The sequence below is a fragment of the Anoplopoma fimbria genome, chromosome 2 (genome assembly GCF_027596085.1).
Source record: "Anoplopoma fimbria isolate UVic2021 breed Golden Eagle Sablefish chromosome 2, Afim_UVic_2022, whole genome shotgun sequence".
In the NCBI taxonomy this organism is placed as follows: Eukaryota; Metazoa; Chordata; class Actinopteri; order Perciformes; family Anoplopomatidae; genus Anoplopoma; species Anoplopoma fimbria.
This window is the reverse complement of record NC_072450.1, coordinates 2,204,662-2,228,755: the sequence shown is the minus strand read 5'-3', so window position 1 is coordinate 2,228,755 and position 24,094 is coordinate 2,204,662. Positions and strand designations below refer to the sequence as shown.

The window sequence follows — 24,094 nt, the reverse complement described above, 5'->3', positions numbered from 1 at the left end:
ACGGTAATCACCGACGGACCGTCAACACGGAAGTTTGTTTTGGAGCATGGCGTGAAGGCGGAAGTGTTTCTAAAGTGTCCAGCTCCTCCTCACAGCTGCGACACTCGGATTCGTGGAGGGTTTGGTTGGTTGGTCTGCAGTGATGTCGAACATTAAAGAGCACATCCACAGGGTGGCTCGAGGGTATGAGCGGTACACCGAGTACGTGAGGAGGAACCCGGCGGCCACGGCGCAGCTGGAGAGCACCGTGAGGACGCTGTCATACCTGATAGCAGGTCAGGGACCGAGGGCTGCTTAATGCATAGTTTATTCATATGTTTTTAAATATGATATGAATATATAGTATTAGATGTAATATTAAATGTAATATTATATTAAATACAATATTAAATATAATATTAATATATAATATTAATATATAATATTAATATATAATAGTAATAGTAAATATATTAAATATAATATAATTTTATAAATATGAAATATAATAGTAATATATGATATTACATATAATATAATTTATTAATATTAAATATAATATTAATATATAATATTATTATATAATATGAAATATAATATAATATAATATAATGTATTAATATTAATATAATATTATATATATTATTAATATATAATATTAATATTAATATATATATTAAATATATAATATAATGTTATTAATATTAAATATAATTTATTAATATTAAATATAATAATATATAATATAATTTTATTAATATTAAATATAATATATTTTATTAATATTAAGTATAATATAGTTTTATTAATATTAAATATAATATTAATATATAATTTTATTAATATTAATATAATATTTAATATCAGATATAATATTAAATACAATATTAAATGTAATATACTTTTATAAATATGAAATATAATATTACTATATAATATAATGTTATTAATATTAAATATGCAATATTAATATGAATATTAAGTATGATATAATTGTATTCATATTAAATATAATATTAATATATCATTTTATTAATATTAAATATAATACACTTTTATTAATATTAAATATAATATTGAATTCTAACTACTGCTAACTCGATTTTTATATTTAAAACATGACATAAACTATTTGAAATGGATGAATTTTCCTTTGTCAGTGTGAAACCCAAAGAGTCAAATCGAAACTGCAATTTACTTTCTCTCCCCATGCATGATGACCTGAGACTAAAAATGAAACAAAGTCAGAAACAAACAAACACAAAGTGAAGCTGCAGATGGAGATTAACCACAAAGTGAACAGCTGGAAAAGGAAAAGTAGATAGAAAATTAGATTTACACAACGTTGCCTGGATGATCGTGAAAAATAATTTGCTCCAAAACACACAGTAGAAAATGAATGTGGTAATTTGGCAGCTTTTAAAGAACATGGACATAGAGGTTTACACAGACCACGAGGCCTCGGAGGCAACAGTTGATGTTTTTTTCATAAGCAACGGGGACAATAAACAATCTGATTTATTGAGGCTTATTGACACAATGCAGTCCTAAATTAATTAACTATAAAACCTTCAATAAAAAGTTGTAAAGCTGATCACCAGTTTTTCAAAGTGAGCTCGGAAAAAGTACCTTTGGTACTTGAACCTTATGTAAAATGTACATAGACACGAGTGTGACAAAGTGAAATTGTCAAACACAAACTGAACAGATCAAACAAGATGATGCAACAGTGCAAAACTGAAAGTAAAAGCAAACATAAAAATAATTACATTATTAAGTATTAAACTCAAATTATGTAACAAAGAATTTAAACCTGAAGTCCGATAGATTATATGACACAAATCTCTTTTTTGTGTCCCAAAAGAGCAGTCTGACCGAGTGCAACACTCTGGAACATTCTTTCTCCTGTCATTATCATGTTATTGTAACTTTAGAAAGGAGCAGATTTTAAATTTTAATATTAAGTATAATATAGTTTTATTAATATTAAATATAATATTAATATATAATTGTATTAATATTAAATATAATATATAATATTAATATTAGATATAATATTAAATACAATATTAAATGTAATATACTTTTATAAATATGAAATATAATATTACTATATAATATAATGTTATTAATATTAAATATAATATTAATATATATTAAGTATTAATATTAAATATAATATATAATATATAATATTAATATTAGATATAATATTAAATACAATATTAAATGTAATATACTTTTATAAATATGAAATATAATATTACTATATAATATAATATGTTATTAATATTAAATATGCAATATTAATATGAATATTAAGTATAATATAATTGTATTAATATTAATCCTTTGTTGTATTAATATTACATTTAATATTAATATTAATATAATATACTTTTATTAATATGAAATATAATATTGAATTCTAACTACTGCTAACTCGATTTTTATATTTAAAACATGACATAAACTATTTGAAATGGATGAATTTCCCTTTGTCAGTGTGAAACCCAAAAGTCAAATAGAAACTGCAATTTACTTTCTCTCCCCATGCATGATGACCTGAGACTAAAAATGAAACATTTATTTGAAGCACATAATGAATCACAACATTTTATTTAACATTGGTGCCTTTTAAATATATATATTTCTAAAAACATTTTTTAGATTAGATTCAACTTTATTGTCATTGCACAGAGTACAGGTATTAGTACAACGAAATGCAGTTTTAGCTTCTAACCACAAGTGCAAAATGAAGCAGTAAAGGTGCAGTGCAGTGTGCTGGATACATAACAGATAAATAATAATTAAAAAAAGAAAAATAACAGTATGAGTAGTATAAACAGTTAAACAGTGGATATGAGATGCAAGATATATACAGTATATATATATATATAGTATAAACCCATACACCCATGTTGTTTTTCATACTTATTTACCTTGTTTTGTCCAGCTTTGTTTTCTGTGTTCTTATATGTTATGTCCATTTCTGTGTAAGTGCATAGAAAGCAATGCAAAACACAGTGAAGTTAAAGTCTTTATTTGTGCAATAAAGCTGATTCTGAATCTTACTTTTTGCAGGGAGATTTGCAGATTCACATGTAATATCTGAACTAGGTAAGTAAAAGTCAACAGTCCCAAAAATCTGCTTGTTTCAAGGCCAGTTGGTTTATAAGATAGGCCTAAACTTTATTTATCCCTATTAAAATTGTATAGATATAAAGCTATATTGTGTTATTTACTCATCAAGAAAGTAAGATATGATTATAAAATATGATTATACACGATCGACACATTTCCTGATAAACTCTTGTCTCTTTTTTCAGTGTACTCTGCCTCCAATCTGCTGGTGCTCTTCAATGACAGTATTCTGCGCAAAGGGCTGAGATGTGCCATCTCTGTGGTGAGCTCTGCTGGATGGAACACATCCAACCTCTCAAACACAAATAGATTCAGATTTATGGCCTCAGAGGCAGATTTGTTTTCACATCCAGCACAACACACAAACACACAGCAGCATACAGATATAGACAATAACCAGATTCTTCATGTACAGAGTCGAGCTCGTCTCCATTTTAAAGTCCTGTACCTCTGGTTAGGTGGTTGTGATGTGAAAGGTGCTGACTCATGTTGGTGCTGTGTGCTCAGTCTCTCTCTCAGCAGAGGCTCCTCACATGGCTGTCCGTGTTGGAGCACGTGGAGGTTTTCCTGGAGATGGGGTCCTGTAGGCTGTGGGGCGACATCGGCCGCTGGCTGGTGATCGCACTCATCCAGATATTTAAGTACGGCGCCGTCCGCTTGTGGCCTTTTGTAGGATTTACTTTTAGAATCCTGAACTCAACTTTTTTTGTTGTTTCGGAATTTGACTTCATTTGAAATGATGAATTCAACAAACACTACATGGCCAAAAGTATGTGGACGCATAGCTTGTGGATAGACGTTCAGATAGAAGCGTACACTGATGTTCTTCCAACTTTGGGTTGCAGTTTGGTTCTTCCCTGTTTCAACATGACAATGCAAAAACAGCTCATTAAAGAAATAGTTTCCCCAGTTTGTTGTGGAGGAATTTGACTGGTCTGCACAGAGTCCTGATCTCAACCCTCATCCAACAGCTTTAGGATGAGGACTGAGAGCCAGACCTGATCACCAACATCAGTGTTGGACCTCACAAAAGCTCAGGTGGAAAGCCTGAAACCAGAAGAGTGGAGGCTGTTAGAGCAGCACGTGTGTGTTCATGACTTAGGAGTGTACGACGGGTATGTACCTCATATATACCACATACTTTTGGCCATGTAGTTTAATAAATCTTTAATTCAGATAAGAGAGTGCCCCAGTTTAAACTGTGTGCATTATTATTTATTGGTTAAATATCTTGTTTATGTATATATAATACTCGTGTGTATGTAATTAGTGTTAAGTTTGAATCTTTATGATAGTATTAATAGTTAAAAACTTCATGTAGCATTATGGCATCCTCCGTCTTCTCTCCTGTCTCTGACCAGATTTTCTCCTCACATTTATCTCCAGGGCAGTTTTTCGCCTCGTGCTTCTTCTGTGGTACAAATCCGGCATCCAGACTTCACCTCCCATAATCCCCCTGGACAGAGGCGCTGAGTTTGTCAGCGAAGGTCAGTGCTCCTCTTCTCCTCACTGGTTAGAAAAAGTCTAAAATGCTTGTCCTTGATATTTATTGATAAAGAGTTCTTCATACGTCAGCCTGTTAGCATTGTAAGTGTGACGTTAGCCTTTAGCTTAAATCACCACTGTGTCAAAGTATATATAATCAACAGAATATTAATCAATTCAGAAACTGTGAGACTTTGTTCTACCATTAAACATTTGTGATGGAAATAGTTTTATTAGGAAGGATTTACCAACCTCCAAATATGTGCATGAATGTCCTCCTTGGCATTTTCTAGTTAAGTATCTAGTTATCAATATGAATGGATTCTCTTCACACAGATACTAACTCATAAAAGTAACATTCATTTTGTAAGAAAGTGTAAATATCAAACCCTGACTTATATATATATATATTTTATTTGAATGTCCAGTCCTCACATTGTCTGTTAGAGAAATTCTGTCTCTTGAACAAATTCAGTTAATGACCTCCGCTCAGCTCTAGACTCGAAGTCATTTATTTAAACAGTTTGTTGATCCCGACATGACTCAGCACAAAAAAAACACAGTTTTCAGCGTTGGAAAAATGAAAGCTGCTTTTATCAAAGGCAGCTGTTTCCCCCAAAAACAGATGAACTCACTGTACACTGGCAGCAGAGCAGCAGACAGCCAGACTCCGTTTAGCTAAAGAGACTATAAGGGAAGGAAATATTGGGACCTAAATCCTTCTAATTGACACAAACACAAGACTCCAAATGAATGATAATATTGCTCTTTGAAAACATAAAGAAAACTATAAAAAAAACAAAAACAATGCTCCTTCTCAGTCACATTGAAACTGTGCATTGAAAGCTGTGTTTTCTTTCTCTCCTCTCCACAGATGACGGTAACGGGGAGCAGCAAGATGACACCTGCTTTGTGGGTCAGAGGTCAGGCCGGGTCATTAGGCCAATGGGCAGCGGTAAGACTGGTTAATATTTACATCTGAGATTGATATCCTAATTAAGCGTATTAAGAACCTGTTTGACTGAATGCTGGTGCCAAGTCTTGTTACTTGATCTGAAACAGGAAACGTTCAGTTCCCGTCTGAACAGAAACATGCTCACCAGAAGAGCTGGAGGCTACATGAATGCCAGGATGCCAAATGCTGCTTTGACGGTCGTTATAAACACTTAGGTTTCATTTTCAGTCATCCCTCAGAAAACAACAACTCTCTTCTCCTGCCTGAGTCAGTCCCTTCAAAGCAATCTTTAATCTTTAATCTCTTCTTTTACTCAAAAGGTAACTTATTAATAACCATAAAACATGACCTTTTACACAGTTAAAGGTCAAAACAACAAGGTCACAGAGGTCACAAACCCGCTGCTTGGCTGCTCTCTAACTTTCAAGAATGTGACGTCACTGTTTGAGGTTTGGCCAGAAATTTGAACCCACAGAGAGGAAGTCAGGCTTCAGCTTTCTGCTCCGTGAAACATTCACTCTTTGAATGAAAGGCCCTGAAAACACATCAGTCAGAATCTGAGAACCAAAAACATTTATTGCCAAGTAAATAAACGTTTGCACTTACAAGGAATTTGTACAGGGTGGTTTGGGATTTATGTAAATAATAAAATAAAATGAGATAAAATAAAATAATAAAATATAATAAAATAAAACAAAACAGATTTTTATTTAATTTAATTTAATAAATAGTAAAAAAACATATAGATACATAATTATTTTTTTTTTAAATAGTAAAATGATAGGCAACAGTAAATAGACTTTTTGTCACCTGTCCCTGTGCTAAACTTGTCCCCCTCCTCTCACCTCTGTCTCCGTCTCAGCTCCCTCCCTTCAGTCCCGGCTGTGGGGAGCACCGAGTCAGAGGAAGAGGAGGAGCAGCTTCAGTGGGGAGAAGCTCCACAGCAAACCAACAGCTCCCTCCCTTCAGTCCCGGCTGGGGCACCCGGGAGACCCTCGCTGGGGAGTCCGTGTACATCGGACCGGGGAGCCACTGTACATCACCGTATCCTTCAATCATCTGCCACACAGTCACACATATATATGAAAACATACCTTCACCTCTAAATGTTTATATAAAATATATTATCTGGTCCACAAAGATTATCCCACGTTGCATGTTGTAGATTTTGTGCAGAAGTTCTTTAGAGAAAAGATTTTTTGGGATATATCGCAGTATTTAAACATAATTCTTTTTAAATCCTGGCATTATATCAAATATGATCACTTGTTCTTTTTCGGGGGTATTTTGCCAACAAAACAAATAAGCCGACTGACAACCAGACAGGATTTACAGCCTTTTTCTTAGAGGTTTAGAATATTTATTACCTTTTTATTTGTATCATACAGCTGAACATCTCTGCTGCATTTTTTCATGTTCGTTGTAATTCAAATTCTTTCCTCAGGGCAGAGCAGCAGAGCCGTTCAGACAAAAGTAAACCGATACTAAAGCATCATAATTTCATTATTTTAAACAATTACAACTATTTCTATTTGATGAACCAGAACAGAAAGCATCTTATTAATTATTCAACATTCTTTTTTCTGTTGACCTGAAATCTTAAGAAAAACCTATTTCACATTTTTTAAAATGTTTTTGTTGTACAGTTGTTGTCCTCCTTTTATTGAATGGTGCTGTCAAATGAAGTTTATCGTTAGTATTATTGTTATTATTTTTAATAACGACTGCCTGAGGATTGTGAAGTTGTCCTGCATTAGTCTTGTTGACCTCTAGATGGCAGACTTTAGTAACCTGAAGCTAAAGTTTCATGTGTTTCTGAAGAAAAGCGCTGATGTAAATATAAATTGGTGTTCCTTTAAGATGCTTTTGTAAACAAAAATATATTAACCCCCAAATATATTAACCCTCCATTCCAATATATTTGAAGCCCAAAACACACAATGATTTACTCTAGAAAGAATAAAAGCCTCATCGTATGACCATCGACACAGAAACATTTAAAACCTTGAAAGCATTAGTGTCACAGTATTTGTAATTAGATTCCTCTTGTTAGCACTGGAGACGGTTTCTCCTTAAGCTGACCCTCCTGACTGCAGTACTCTGCCTCGGACTCTGTGGAAAACAGTCCTGGAAGCCGTGGATCGTCTCCGGAGTCCTCGAACTCTCCAGGTCTGTAAGCTCCCCCTTAACAATATTAATCCTCATTCATCTAATGAATGATAAACCCTCACATCTTTATCTAGTTAGCAGAAAATGTAGGATACTAATTATGTTTATTTATGTTTTTAATCCATAGAGATAGACTTTAACTTGATCATTAGTTTTTAACAAATATTAATCAGACAGAATATTGTTTTTTTTCCTCACTTTCCTACTCTGGATGTTGAAATATGTCCCTTTCATTAATAAATGAGTAGGACAGTAAAATTATTTTAAAGTAGTAATTTATGCTGCATCATACTTCTTTTAAAAAAAATAAAAATAAAATCTAAATGAATCAATCAAAACATCATAAATCACACAGAATGAAGCTGCTTTATGTTTCATTAGTCATTCAGGAGCTTATTTGCATAATATCTGATGTGAATGCTGAGTCATAAATCACAGAGTACTACCACTATTCATCAGTGTGTCAGTTATTTGTCTTTCCTTCCTTTAGTTTCGCTGTCCTCAACGATGTGAAATTTCTGAATCGTTGGGAAAAAGCTGAGATGAGGAGGAGAACCTTCCTCCTGCTGTACTACCTCCTCCGTTCTCCTTTCTACGACAAATACTCTGAGTAAGTGTGTCTGGATCAGGAGGAGAGGATCTTTACAATCAGCCATGCAACTGATAGTTTTATTGAGGATTTACTACTTGATTATATTTTCAATCAATGAATTTGTTGTTAAGACTATAAAATGCCAGCTTCAATTTGTCAAATTAACATGCAAAATATTAAATTCACCCTAATATAACAGAGAAAAAAGCATTAAATCCTCCCATTTTGATTAATTGATTATCATAACTGACTGCGATTCATTTTCTGGAAACCAGCCAATCGATAAATCAAAAGTCTGTTTTGCAAGAATTAAAGCTGTTTAAAATATTTGTCGAATAGCAGAAAAAGCACAACTTTTGATATTTTGTTGATCTGCAGGGAAAAGATTCTCTTCCTGCTCAGACTTCTGGCCGATCACGTTCCAGGAATCGGCCTCGTGGCTCGTAAGTACCGTAGAGATGTTTACACTAAACATTCATGACATCAATAAGCACGAGTCATCCTTATTGTTTTGAGCAGTTTGAGGGGGACACTAGAGGACAAATGCTTTCCTGTTTGTCGCATTTATTTACATTTTTTTATGAAACCTAATTCTTGATTTAGCTTTGAATATAAATATCTTACCCCAACGGAATAATTCTATTTATTAAGTGGAGACAATTGTCATCCAGAGCCTCCAACATTATGTTCTAAGTGCCTAAATGTAAAATACATGTTGAGTGACTTTAGCCAGTTTTGGATCAGCAGGTCATGGCCTTCTCCTTCTGTGTATTCCTGACATTCTGCTGCTGTTTCTCTGCTCAGGCCCTCTGATGGATTACCTCCCCACCTGGCAGAAGATCTACTTCTACAACTGGGGATAAAAACCTGCTGGTGGCGCTCCGACCTTTGACCTTTGATGAAGTTAACGAGGAGAGGAGCTGCCCAGGGACAGAGACGCTCCTTATTAACCCCCTTAAATCAGATAAGAATGATGTGGAACTGATTACCACTTCTGACTGACAGCGAGCTCTTTTTTTTTAAGTGACAAAAAAAAACAACAAAAGAGGCTATTTCAGGAATAAGAGCGGACACGTTCGTGACACTAAGAAGAACCCCGTGTGACTAATGCTAAAAAACATGTTCGCCTCGTGAGATGTCGTGACAACTTTAGAGTTCATGATTCTGAGACACACCTGTGCACATTGAAATGTGCACAGATATGTGGCCGACTATTTTTGTTAGAGACGTTCCATTCCATTCTTGTCGGAGGCCCCTGCAGCGTTTCTCCGGTTGAAGAGAACATCCTCGGTGGACCATGAAGGGGGCGTCTGCAGTTGGGCTGCAGGGCAGGAGTCTTGACAGAGAGGTTCGTGAAACCTGAGCGGCTTCATTCCCACCACTGAACTTCCAGTAAGGAGAGCTGTGGAAACCGATTAAACACCAAGAGACAGGTTTGGGTGTGGAGTCAACGACGAGAACAAGCCTGATGTTTTTCAAATCTTTATTAACATACTGAATACGTCTCCTGTTTGTAGCCTACAAATAAATAGTTGAACGTTTCATCCATTCAGTTCACGTTTTCTTTATATTTTGGAGAGTTTATCACGGTGGTGGAACATACAGGAGAGATATATGATCTATGAAAGGGTCATAACAAACCGGTTTCCCAGACCAGTCGGTTCTGTCCATAACTCGTTGAATGTCAAGTCTGCCGGGACATAAAGACGTCATCACAGAGGGGTTTGCACTAGACTTGCATGCTGCCTGGCTCGGAAATTACATTTTATCTTATATTTAAAATTGACAAGACAATTGTCACGATGTGGGTTTGAACCTTGAGTGAACAAAACAGATAAAAATGTAAACTGAAGACAGTCGGCCCAAAAGGTTTTACTGCTGAGAGGAGAAGGAACATCGAGGCAGACTTCAGATTCAACCAGCGGAGTGGAGATGTCGTTTCATGAGCTGGGACTTCACGTGTTTTATCTGACGTCTGAATCCAAACCGACGTGTCTACTTACTTTATTAAAACAACTTCTGTTTAATTTAAAAGCTCCGCCCCCCTCTGTGTCTGTTGGATCACAGGAGGTTCTGGTCTCTGCGGTCGTTAACGACTGGGTATAACTAGTTTTTTTTTTTTAAAAGATAGATAATAAATAACCAGAGCGGTTCTTTGATGCTCTGCTGTTTTTTTACATTATATTCTTTCACCCAGACAGAAACACATAATTCCAAGCTCACAAACTGTCTGAAATAGTCGAGACAGTTGCCGTCAGTGCTTTGTGTAAATGACAAATAAAAACCTGTGGACAAACAGTCGGTGAACAGCAGTGAATCGAACACTAAATGCAAAAAACAAAATCTGTATTCTTGTTCAAAATTAACGTTTAAAATATATATATACTGCACTTTTCCTTTAATATCACAATAAAACAAAAAGACATTTGATAATATGAATCAAAACAACACTTTGATTTATGTAAAAGAAATAAAACGAAGTAGAATTAACTACTAAAATATTTGAAAACTAAGACCAAAATAATAAAGTTTTAGAAGAAAAAAAAAAAAACAACTAAACCCTGCGATGGTTTCCTTTATGAAAATAAAACAAGAGAAGAAGAATACTGTCTCACTCCTGTAAAATTGTCTCTAGAAGAGGTCGAGAGAGAGAAGGATGGTTTTGTTTTCCCCATGCAATCCTTCCTGTCTCTCTCTTGTCCCGTCTACTCCGCCCAAATGCACCGTCAGTCAGGAGGCCGGTTGGATCTTCACAGCGGACGGAGCTGATCAGTAGGAGCCGTAACGATCCTGAGAAAACATTTAAAAAGAATCCAGAAAAATGAGCAAACTTTGATGATTAATTTACCCCATAACCCCACTACAATGTCAAACAACTCAGCTTAAAAAAGGGACAGTTGTGATGTTTTTAAGCGAGGTTGTATGAGGTTCTTCTTCATAGTCAGTGTTTTACTACAGTAGATGGAGTTTGTAGAAACAGAACTGGAGCAAATCAATGTTCTGCTGTGGACGTATTTTAGACACTAAAATATTCAATATCAGTTAAAGTGAACGCTATATTTAGACTATTTTCACCTCTTTACCTTTCTGTCAGACAGACCTTTATGACGGGAACTGAAGCTGTTATCTACGCTCTCTTCAAAGACACCAGACTACATTCACAAAAACAGGAATTTTACCTCAAAGAACACAGGAGTTGCTGCTCTACTGCTGCCTCCATCTGTTGGTTTGTTTGTGTATTCTTCACATCTGAACTAACCCTTTAAAACACTAAAGTCACTCAATCACACAAACATTGCTTTGCTCCATCTACTGTAGTAAAACACTGACTATGGAGAAGAACCTCATACAACCTCACTTCTGAACATCAGATCTGTCCCTTTAAGGAGGATGTGTAATCTGCTGTAGTCTCACCTGGATTGTATTCATGACACCGTTGGCCAGGACGGCCATCTTGCCCGCTACGCTCTTCACTCCCTGTTTGAACTGTGCGATGTCGGGTCCGGAGGGGAGAACGCTGTCGTAGCCCGAGGCCCGGCCTGAGAGGACGGGAGGAGGATATTAAGAGTCACAGATGTTTAAGGAAATGTCATACATAAGGTTAGTTTTCTTTGTATGAGGGGAATCAATGAGGAAACATTTAACCATTCATTTTGTGAGTAATAAGTTGGATGATGAGGGTGAAAATATGCTTTATTTTTATATTTTATATTGATTCCCACATACACCTTCATGCACCAAATGTGGATTCATCCGCCACTGAAAATAGTCCCCAACAAATGCACTATTTCCTCCTGTTTGTTTGATTAAAAACTACAGTCAAGGAAATGACTGCTGACAAATAAATAAATATCTTTAGTAGAAGAGTAGCAGGTCCCCAAACAAACAAACAGGTGTTTTACCTTTATGGTCACTTCCCTCCCCAAACAGGTCAGCTGAACTGATGGAGGTGCTTCCAGACATCGTCTCCAGTCTGGTCTTTGCATCGTACTGAGAGAAGACGAAACAAAAGTCAACACCTGGTTAATAACCGTCCACAGATTTACTAATAAACAATAAGCACACAAGTCTCTCTCCATCGAGGAGTTACTGCTTTCAACACACTTACCAAGAATATACAGAATGTGAATGTATAACCTAAGTAGTACTAGAGTTAAGGTATTATTATAAACTGAAATGCAGTTTAGTGTATTTGCAAAATTAAAAAAAAAACTATCACAGTGTAGGAAGATGCAGAAAACACTGGGCATGTTTGAAACCTTCACCTAAATAATGTTAAATATATAGATATTATATAATATAGAGAACACTAAATTAATAAACATAAGATATGAAAATGTAATATGGCTGACAAAGCATTTAAAGAGATTTAAGATATATGTAATTACAACAATAACGATGCGATTGTGTGTGTGTGTGTGTGTGTGTGTGTGTGTGTGTGTGTGTGTGATGTGTGTGTGTGTGTGTGTGTGTGTTTGTGCGCTTGTTAGGGGGATTTTGGTTTATAGACATCAAACCACATCACTGAGTGAAACAACTATAAATATTATATTAAATATGAAACATGGAATACATGGACAACAATATGTAAGGAATGCTTTTACAAAACATAAATTAAATGACCTTGTAAGCATCTTTTGAAACATCTATATAGGAAAAAAAAAAATTCTCAAGTGGGGAAAAAAGCCACTCGATAATTGTTGCTCCTAAATCTAATCACAAATTTAACTCTGCAAGTGAATATTGATGAGGTGAGTAATAATGACCCAACGGTTGAGGTTTTCTCACCTCAGCGATGCTCTCCCGACCAAAGAACATGTCCGATGAGATGGCCTTGGCGTTTGCAAACTTCTGTCGGGCCTCGCTGGACTCGGACACCGGAGCCGATACGTCGGCTTTTCTTCTGCTGGGAAGTCTGAAACACAGGAGAACACGTCAGCGCTGAACCACAGTCCAGAGGACAGGACGGTCTAAACTCATTTAAGACGGTGTGGATACCTCTCTCCGATTGGCTGAATACTAGAGATGGTGACCTCCTCTTTGGGGTCCTCTTTGTCCAGAGCCCAGGAGGTGGTGAAGGAGGCGGTTCCTCCCTCGGTGTCCCACCGGGATCCAAAACTGTCTCCCACTGAGAACGGGTTGTCCTTATACCTGGAACGTCAAACACAACGGATTATTAATGGAGTCTTATTCAACTCTTTATGCTTTAATCTTCATTCATATGGTCAAAGCAGACGCAGTTTTGTAACGTGGTGAGGCATCATGGGAGTTGTTGTCTTCATTGCAGTCGTTAGGATTCCTCAAGAGTTCATGGTTCAGGAGATTTTTACAAAAAAGGTCTCCTCCTCTGATTAGAACACTGAATGAAGCAGCTTTACAGAAAAACATCTGTGTTTATCCAACTCTGTTCAGAGGACGCAGGACATCCTGGAGGAGCTAAGAAGAGCGCTACCGCTAACGTTAGCTCAGCTGGTTTCTCTGATAACTGGAGATCCAGACATCAGATGACTAAAATCCCTCATCCTGGATGAACTCCAAGATCTCCAAAAATGTATCGTAAAAATGTGTCTTGAAACTGGATAAAAAGTCAGTTTATGACCAACGCTGAGGCTGCACAAAGAGGATATGACGCCATGCGACAGGCGACCAAATGAAACGCAGCGTTACTTGACTGAAATGACACTTATTTATCTGTTTACCAGGGACAGTGAACATTATTCTATGTTTCAGTTACCAACTCAATGAAAATATGCCAGAGTAAAGCTAGAGAGCTAATTCTTGTCTGTGTTCCCTCACCAGACAACACAACACAGTGATGACTCTAGACAAAACTACACAAAAGTATCAGATATGTAAGACAGTAAGAGCATCTAACGGAAGTGAATGCAAGGTTTTGGTTTGCTTTAATACACAACATAGATCTGATCTTTTTTTTATTTATTTTTTAGACATCTTAATTTGGAAAAGTCCCATGTTACACCTTCATACTCTGGTAGATAAAGAAGTAGCCGTCCTTTGAGGGGTCTTACGTACTTTGGGGGTCCGGAGGTGAAGCCCGGCTCGTCAAACATGTCCAGTTTGGAGCGAGAGGAGGACTTGGCTCCAACGGGAGTCTCCTGCTCGATCACCTGCATCTCCGACATCACCGAGTGAGACACGGCGCTGAAACAGGACGCACACGTTCAGAGGGGAATCAAGACGCTTCAGTGACAACGAGAGGTCAGAGTCTGATCCCTGACCTTACCTCCTGTTGCCGAAGCCCATCCCCAGTCTCTCGGCCTGCTCCCTCTTCTTGCCCTCCATGTTCTGGATCTTCTTCTCCTCCATCTTCCTGTCGATCTCCAGCTCTTTGTAAGCCAAACGCATCGAGGCCACGCTGCAAGAGCCAGAAGGAGTTACGTCGGACTGTTTTATCTCTTATTTTGAAAGGGGATTGTAGAATGAAAATAACGTAAACAACAATAACAAAAAAATCTCCTTTATAAAAGCGGAATATTCCAAATGATGGAGACGTGTAGGAGTGAGAGTAAGAGGTAAACTCACATGGACTCCTCGGCTTGTTTCTTGGACTCGGCAGCCTGCTCCTCTCTCATCTTCTCGGCCACCTGCGCCTGTTTCTCCACCTCCGAGAAACTCTTACTGCTCACCTTCTGGGCTCCGAGACCTTTCTTTGCACCGAGCTGCATTGTGGGAAAATGCGATACACAAAGATATTAGTTCCAGGTGACATTTAAAGATGCATATTAAAAAGGTTAAAGTTCATCTTCAAGGTTTGTGGTTTGGTGAAGATATGACTCACCCCTTTCTTGGCCGTCATGGGCTTCTTCTTGCCGATGAGTGATGGCTTCACATCTGTAACATAAGTGGAAATCTGTTAAAAAAACAAAACTAATAGATGGTTTTATTTTTAAGCTTTCATTTAGCCAAGTAGGTTAATTGCTTTGAAATCCAAGCAAGAAAAACACCACAGCTCAGAATGTAACGCTGATGTCATAAAAGAACCCAAAGAGAAGAACCACAGCGATGGTTGCTTTTATTGTTAACTGCTTTTACTCAGTGAAGGACATGTAAACCAGTTCACCCAGGGTTCCCACTCTTTTCTAAAGATTTTATAGTGATGATCTAGCTGGTATGACCAATATGTTCCTCTCTGTGGAAGTCTGATTTAAAAGAAATGCAGTCTATACCCATAACTTATCTGTCATCATTAGAAATATTGCTAAACTGATGATAGAATAATTAAAATGACCACAGCTACCAACCAAAAAGGAATAATATTTACATTTTTGGTAAGTTGGAACCTGCATGTGCTACCATGTGTGTTCAGAGCGCTTCCACAACACGTTTCAAATACTCTTCTCCATAAACTACCAATTCAACGTTAATAGGATCCTGAATATGAAAATAAAGTTGCACTTTCAGACGGCAAAGTTTCCGTTTTCGGAGCTCTAACAGACAGAGAATGTTGTACAGCTTTCCAGGAACTTTGACTCTTTCTCTCATCTTTCTTGTGATTTCTATGACTTGGATAATTGTTCAATTGTGTTCTAGGACGCGTGGAAACACATCGGCTTTTAAAACATCTACCCGCAAGACAAAAAAACCCTTCAAGCTCTCATAGCAGAGATGTTCGTCAGTCAGAGGTATTTGCATCATTAAAAAAGTGACTGGTTGGTCCTTAAATTACAGACACTTCAGGAAACTATTCGCTCAGACACCAGACTATTGTTATTAAAGCCCTTTGAACCTTTTCTTTACAAGCCGTGATGCCACAATGTCATCTGAAATGCTAGCAGCATTACACGGATTACTTGCAGGTACTTAAACTTGACAGTGATTTGGCTAACTTCTTCTGGAAAGCTCCGTCTTGACAAAAAGCGACTTGTTTCCAGCAGGTGTTCAGCAGAAACAGCACACAGCCATCACAGGCTCTCATAAGAGAGATGTTTCCGTTGCGAGATCAGCAGAAAGCGGAGGATGTCATTGTCAATCAAGCGGCACAGCAATGCTTAAACCAGGCGGCTTAAACCAGGCGGCGTAAACCGGCCGGTGCAGACAGCGTCTAGTCACCTTTAGGTGTCCCTCCGTCCTGTGATGACAAACGCATGGAGTCTTCTACGCGACGGGACAAACCGTCAGCACAACCAAAGATCCAAAACACAGAAGGAGCTGATTTAACATCAAAATTAAGCTTTTTAATCAACAAGGATGAGCCCTAGTTAGACTGTTAAACACACGGCAGGTTGGATTTGTGCCACGGATACTTTTCAACAATATATTCATTGGTTTTTCAGTTTGCAAAATGCATCAGATTAAAAGAGTATATAGCAGTTACACACAGCAAACATTTTCCTCCCTGTTCTCTTCCCATCACCTCACTCTAAAAATCATCTGACTACACACATAAAAACTTTAATAAAAAAATTGTAGAAAATAATAATAAGATAATAAATATATAGCTACACATATAAAATCTTTTTTTTTTTAAACACAGTTAAACAAATAAAGAATGGTTTACAAGATGAAAATGCTCTCTACTTCCTCGTCATGTAAAGGATCAATCGATTAATGAATCAATCGACAGATAAAGTAATGAGCAACTTAGGATGTCAGTTTTGGATCATTTTGCTTTGGAAAGCCCGACAACTGATAACTGAGGTTAACGCTTTTAAGAAAAAACAACGTGAAATGCACAAGGGACTTTTCTTTTACTCCTGTGCACCTCACATCTATTTTCTGTTGGTTTTGATAAAGTTCATCGACACATTTTGATGAGGTCACAGGTGCTCAGATAACTGAACTTTATCAGCTGATGTTTGTTCGAGATATTTTGATCGTTGGTATTAATGAAGACCGATCAGCTGACGCATTCATTCTCAATTAGAACTTTTCACTACTCGACACAGCGTCCTGTCTGAACAGCTCAGTTAACATGTTAAATAAACATATAGACCATAAAGTAACCTATAGACCACAAGCTGTTAATTATCGAGATCCATATTAGAAACTATTCTGATTATTAATAATCAGTCTCTCTATGATTTTTATTCTTCTGCTGTTTTTAATGTTATTTCTTGCACATCTTTTTTCATCTTTTCAGTGAAGCACATTGTACTTTTTTTATATCATAATTTAGGTTGAATTATTATGATTAATCAGGAAAACAAATCAGCAGATTGATGTTTGTACAGATATACAACCTCAGATAAAGATATAGAGAACCAGAGACATGAAGAACACGACTGTGAACGAGCACAAATGTCAAACACGAGACGGGGAAATGCGTCTGACAGCGCTGAGGTTATGAAAGAGCCGAGCTCGTGACTCTCAGAGGCCGAGTCGGCTCACAGACTCACCAAAGGAGGCTTTGGGCGACGTGCTCAGACCGTCGATGCTGGGTCCTTCCTCCAGCTCTGCACACACAACAACAAAATAGTCCTTTTATTCATGTTGATTATTCTAAACTCTAAGTTTAAGTTTTTTTTATATTTAAATCTAACAGAATGCCCCTTTAAAACGTGTGAATCAGACAACACATAGGCTTGTGTTACTAACGGGTGTCGTCCTGGATTTTGGCCGCCGTCTCCGTCAGCTGTGGGGTGACAGTGGCTCCATTCTGCTCCAGCTCGCTGTGCGGCGCCATGGTCCAGTCATCAGCCCGCTGAACATGTAAAAAAAGAAAAGAAATCCAAGCTATTTAAATTTTTAATTAAGCGCACAAGAATTTCTTAAGCCAGATCCTCTTTTAGAAGAATAAAACATTTTACCATTTAGCTTATCACAGATGTATCAATAGACACGTATATAGCTAATAAGTAACAGGATATTGCATCACAGTAATGTCAACAATATGTTATTAATACAAACTTTCCAACACCACAAACACTACTTCATTTAATGGTGATTATATTTCTCTATAACTTGTTATAGTTCTGATTTTTTAGACTTATTTGTTGTATTTTCCTGTTTATTGATACTACTATCAAGTAAGTTTCAGATTAATTGTTATATTTAACTTAAATGTTCAATAATAATCATTTTAAAGAGATATTTTATGTATTATATTAAAAAACAAATTGGCCAGAATTTTACAAATATCTTCAAGGGTCTCAAATAATCCACTATTACTAAAAATAGAAAGAAAAAACAAACAAAAAAAATGAAAAAAACAACATATACCTGTGTGAGTTCTGCAAAAAAGTCGGTCTCTTTCTTCTCCGGAGCTGAAGGCGTGCTTCCTGCAGAAGATTCGAACCAGAGCTGCAAAAAGAGAAGAAGCGTTATTATTGAGACATGACCTCATTAACGATGTTCACACTGCAGGTTAACAAGGCCGATTTATTTTCTTGGTTATTGGGCATATTGCCAGAAACGTGATCGCGGTGTATTGTGATCAGTGAACACCATGTGGACTCTGAACTAGAGCTGCCAACGTGGCTCAGACTCTGATAATCACTTATATAATTATGTCAATGATTGACAGGTCACCGGTTAATGTCTGTGACTTCATCAGGTTGATGGTTGATGTTTGCAGACAGACTACAGGAGCAGAACCAGAGATCAGATCAGTATTCAACGTATCACACACTATGTATAACGCTTGATTGTAAAAACATCCTGGAGCAGAAAAGCTCAGTTAGTAACTTCTAACTAACGGTTAGAAGTGTGTTTGTACTTCTTTGACACACACAAAGAGGATTAGAGGGGATGTGTGCGTGCAAAAATACAGACACTTTGTATTCACAGACTGTACTGATGTTCCAGTAGGTAGTGAGCCTTCCTCGTAGCACTTATTGTATTCGTATTAGTCTGTTGCACTTATTGTTTTCGTAGTAATTTGCCTCTGCACTATACTTTTGCTCTGGTTTATGCTTTAAGATGCTTGTTTAAGAAAGGAGATGCACTTATGACTTCTGGTGACTAGTAGTTCTCTTGAATACCTATGTTGAATACACTTCCTGTAAGTCGCTTTGGATAAAAGCGTCTGCTAAATGACTGTAATGTAATGTAATGTAGTGACGGAGCATGAAGTGTGAGTTTGTTCTGCAGAGATCATTTTCACTAAACTAACCTGTTAGGATTAAAAAAGTCAGGTTTAGTCTGTCTGACGGCTTGAGGTTCTCTCAGAGTCAAAAACAAGCTGAACTTAAAAAAAAACTTTGGCAGAAATCAAAACTGTTTCCACTTCGTGATACTCACATCGGTGCCATATTTGGACAGTGCGGCGTTCGCTTGCTGCCGAATCTTCTCCCTGTACAGCTGGGATGCACGACTGTTGTACTTGGCGTTGGTGTCGTTTGTGGCGCAGCCGTGCTGGCGGAAGAACGCCGCCTACTGACGGAAGGAGGAGTTATTGCATCATATCAATAAAACAACAAACATCTGTCCAATCAATACAAGCTAATTACACTCACTTGAACATGAATCATAAAATTAAAGATCTTGCATCTCATTAATTCATTTTGATTCATGCCTCACCCTCAGCGGGACTTACCGCATTGGCATTGCCTCCAACCTGCATGCATCTAAGCTGGAACCAGTTCCAGTTGGAGTCTAACTCAGTGGACCTGAGGCAAAGCGGGAAGAATATGGAGAAATATCAGCATTGATATGACAGGTACACATGTGACCTGATCATCACACTGCAACCAAAAGTGGAAAAAAAAAAATCTGATTATTTTTTATGCACGTATGTGACTCCGATCTGGGTTTTGTGTAGAGCAGAAATCTGATCTGTTCAATTCTGATTCGGGTAGCCATCTACTGTTGGTATACTTGGAATATTAACATACGCTGCTTTTGCTTTTTTTAATGCTTACAACAGTGAATTAAGACCCGGCTTTACTGGAACAGTTCCTTAATTGTATTGTCTTCTATCTCTTTCTCCATGTGATGTGGTGGTTTACTTTTACACTCTAGCTTCTGTCTGTTTAACCTGTTTTCATCCTGGACGTATCCTTCAAACACATATTGTAGACCCTTCTGTTTACTTCTCTCTCAAATCCCTTTTTTCTGTTTTCCAAATATTAGATAATATATCTTCAGGGGTTGCAGTTAGTGACAGTGCTCCACGATAACGTGGCTCTCACGCAGTAGCAGCAGGTGTCGGGGCTTAGCGACGGATCCATGGAGCACTAATGATGTTAGTGTGAACGTCGCCGATGTTTCTGTGAATTCGGAGTCAATCACAAACTTTTCTCACAGAACTAATCTCTACACAGCACGCTATAATTAAAGTGGCATTCGTGCCTTTCCCTCAGCAAGCTGAACTCACTCACTAAAACTGTCACAGAGGTATGTGCCACACATGACGGTTGACAACTACCATCACTGTTGAGATACACCACCGCCCACCTGATGAAGCTGAGATGAACTCCCAGGGAGCGGTGGATGCCGGAGCAGTCGATGCATAAGAACACGCCGTAGGAGATACTGGCCCAGCTGGGGTTCTTGGCCGCGCAGTCAAAACACACCTGTGCAGAAACAACACGCATATTTCATGAACTATTATTACCGGGAACACCCTAAGAAGATTCACGAGTACACAACATCTGAATGGTAATTACACTGCAGTGAGCTGGTGCCCCACGACTTCACAATGATGTAGTGTACCTAATACTACCTATTATCAACAATATTAACCTCTGAGATGTAGTAGAGTAAAAGTACAACATCTACCTCTGAGATGTAGTACAGTATAAAGTACAATATCTACCTCTGAGATGTAGTACAGTATAAAGTACAATATCTACCTCTGAGATGTAGTACAGTATAAAGTACAATATGTACCTCTGAGATGTAGTACAGATAAAAGTACAATATGTACCTCTGAGATGTAGTACAGTAAAAAGTACAATATGTACCTCTGAGATGTAGTACAGTATAAAGTACAATATGTACCTCTGAGATGTAGTACAGTATAAAGTACAATATGTACCTCTGAGATGTAGTACATATAAAAGTACAATATGTACCTCTGAGATGTAGTACATATAAAAGGACAATATCTACCTCTGAGATGTAGTACATATAAAAGTACAATATCTACCTCTGAGATGTAGTACATATAAAAGGACAATATCTACCTCTGAGATGTAGTACATATAAAAGTACAATATCTACCTCTGAGATGTAGTATACAGTACTTCTGAGATGAAGTATAAAGTACTTCATTAACCTGAGATGTAAATGGTAAAGATGTAGATGTAGGTAGATATTGTACTTTTATCTGTACTAAGATAAGATAAGATAAGATAATCCTTTATGCGGGACTAATAAAGGATTATCTTATTTTATCTTAGTACAGATAAAAGTACAATATCTACCTCTGAGATGTAGTACAGATAAAAGTACAATATCTACCTCTGAGATGTAGTACAGTTAAAAGTACAATATCTACCTCTGAGATGTAGTACAGATAAAAGTACAATATCTACCTCTGAGATGTAGTACAGTAAAAAGTACAATATGTACCTCTGAGATGTAGTACAGTATAAAGTACTTCATTAACCTGAGATGTAGTATAAAGTACTTCATTAACCTCTGAGATGTAGTATAAAGTACTCCTGAGATGTAGTATAAAGTACTTCATTAACCTCTAAGATGTAGTATAAAGTACTCCTGAGATGTAGTATAAAGTACTTCATTAACCTCTAAGATGTAGTATAAAGTACTTCATTAACCTGAGATGTAAATGGTAAATGGATTGTACTTGTATAGCGCTTTTCTAGTCTTCCGACCACTCAAAGCGCTTTGACATTACTAATCAATCACCCATTCACACACTGATGACAGGAGCCACCATGCAAGGTGCCACCTGCCCATCAGGACTCTAACTAACATTCACACACGTACACCACAGGAACAGCCTGCAGGAGCAATTTGGGGTTAAGTGTCTTGCCCAAGGACACACCGGCATGGACTGCCAGGGATCGAACCGCCGATCCTCTGATTGGAGAACGGCCCTGCTCTCCACTGAGCCACAGCTGCCCTGCAGATGTAGTATAAAGTACTTCTGAGATGTAGTATAAAGTACTTCATTAACCTGAGATGTAGTATAAAGTACTTCATTAACCTGAGATGTAGTATAAAGTACTTCATTAACCTGAGATGTAGTATAAAGTACTTCATTAACCTGAGATGTAGTATAAAGTACTTCTGAGATGTAGTATAAAGTACTTCATTAACCTGAGATGTAGTATAAAGTACTTCATTAACCTGAGATGTAGTATAAAGTACTTCATTAACCTGAGATGTAGTATAAAGTACTTCTGAGTATAAAGTACTTCTAAGATGTAGTATAAAGTACTTCATTAACCTGAGATGTGGTATAAAGTACTTCATTAACCTGAGATGTAGTATAAAGTACATATTAAAGAACACTCTCCTCCATGTGTCACGTCGCTGACGTCGCTGTGACGTCACCGCGCAGCCCCGGGCAGCGTGTGTTTCTCTACGTGGAGTCTCTGCGGCGGGTCACGTGGTGTTAACCCGTAATAACGCGTGTTATAGCGGGTACACACCGAGTCCATCTAACCCAGTTAACCCCCCTGAACACCCTCCAGCCCGTTAGCCCGCTTCCGTTAGCCCGCACGGCTCGCATACGTGGCTAGCTCCCCGTTAGCTCCCGTGCGGCTAGCTAGCTGGGGTTAGCCACACGGGAGCTAACGGGGAGCTAACGGCTAACCGGGCCTCTGGACGGACCGGATGTAGCGTGACGGACAAACTGCCGGCGCTAGCACCTCGAACACACGTCGCTTGCACGCCGTGGGGGCCGTGTGCGTCGTTACCTTGTTCGTGGGGGTCGACCTGAGCCGCTTGAAGACGCTCAGGATCTCAGGCTTGGTCGGTTCCGTAGCCATCTTTGCCACTCGGACGATTCTGACGTCACTACGGGTCCCCGCCGGTGGCACGTTTAACGAAACGCGAAAGCCGTTTTTACGCACACACCCAACGTCGAATGCGTAGAATTCGTGTGTTTAAATAATTCTCTCACATTTCCCTGCCTGTAGAAAAAAATATATTCAATTAAATAATAATAATAGTAATAATATGTTTTATTTATTGAGCGATTTTTAGAGGATTCAAAGACGCTTTACAGACATTTAAAAATGCTATAATTTTATTGGCTTAATTGTTCCACCGACCAGCCAATCAGCATTAAGCCCTGAATGGGATCAGAGAGTGAGATTAGTTAAATCTATTTGTTAACTATAGTTATGAATAACTATTTATAAACTCCTCTCAATGACACATTTAAAAGAATATACAGTACCAGTCAAAAGTGTGGACACACCTTCTCATTCAATGGTTTTTCTTTATTTTTATTTTTTTTATATATATTTTTATTTTATATATATTTATATATATAGTACCAGTCAAAAGTACCTTCTCATTCAAGTCTTTATTTTTATTTTTATTTTATATATTTTTTTATTTTATATATATAAAAGTTTGGACACACCTTCTCATTCAATGGTTTTTCTTTATTTTTATTTTTATTTTATATATATTTTTATTTTATATATATACAGTACCAGTCAAAAGTTTGGACACACCTTCTCATTCAATGGTTTTTCTTTATTTTTTATTTTTATTTTTATATATATTTTTATTTTATATATATATACAGTACCAGTCAAAAGTTTGGACACACCTTCTCATTCAATGGTTTTTCTTTATTTTTATTTTTATTTTTTATTTTTTTTTTTATATATATTACCAGTCAAAAGTTTGGACACCTTCTCATTCAATGGTTTTTCTTTATTTTT

At 37.2% G+C, this 24,094-nt stretch overlaps 2 protein-coding genes across 3 annotated transcripts; one reads left to right on the top strand and one right to left on the bottom strand.

Annotated features, from left to right (window-relative positions):
* Positions 1 to 9: 9 nt before the first annotated feature.
* Positions 10 to 9,690, top strand: pex16 (peroxisomal biogenesis factor 16). Its single transcript, XM_054607785.1, is given in 12 exon segments — positions 10 to 275; positions 3,064 to 3,099; positions 3,309 to 3,385; positions 3,631 to 3,764; positions 4,510 to 4,610; positions 5,483 to 5,563; positions 6,426 to 6,550; positions 6,552 to 6,597; positions 7,660 to 7,732; positions 8,223 to 8,342; positions 8,703 to 8,767; positions 9,129 to 9,690. Coding segments are annotated over 12 exon segments (1,050 nt in total). The 5' UTR covers positions 10 to 142; the 3' UTR covers positions 9,188 to 9,690.
* A 100-nt stretch (positions 9,691 to 9,790) lies between these two features.
* arfgap2 (ADP-ribosylation factor GTPase activating protein 2) lies at positions 9,791 to 23,242 on the bottom strand. 2 transcript variants are annotated; one of them, XM_054607766.1, is made up of 17 exons: positions 23,114 to 23,242; positions 20,679 to 20,797; positions 19,819 to 19,891; positions 19,524 to 19,655; positions 18,504 to 18,584; positions 17,880 to 17,985; positions 17,681 to 17,737; positions 16,395 to 16,439; positions 15,124 to 15,176; positions 14,868 to 15,004; positions 14,569 to 14,700; positions 14,358 to 14,486; positions 13,323 to 13,475; positions 13,113 to 13,239; positions 12,227 to 12,314; positions 11,739 to 11,863; positions 9,791 to 11,114 (listed from the first exon to the last, which is right to left on the bottom strand). In XM_054607766.1, exons 1-17 carry the CDS (start codon positions 23,183 to 23,185, stop codon positions 11,094 to 11,096), a joined length of 1,650 nt encoding a protein of 549 aa, XP_054463741.1. In that variant the 5' UTR covers positions 23,186 to 23,242; the 3' UTR covers positions 9,791 to 11,093. The 2 variants fall into 2 exon arrangements, with proteins under 2 accessions (XP_054463741.1, XP_054463749.1); XM_054607774.1 differs by lacking the exon at positions 16,395 to 16,439.
* Between the last annotated feature and the right edge of the window lie 852 nt (positions 23,243 to 24,094).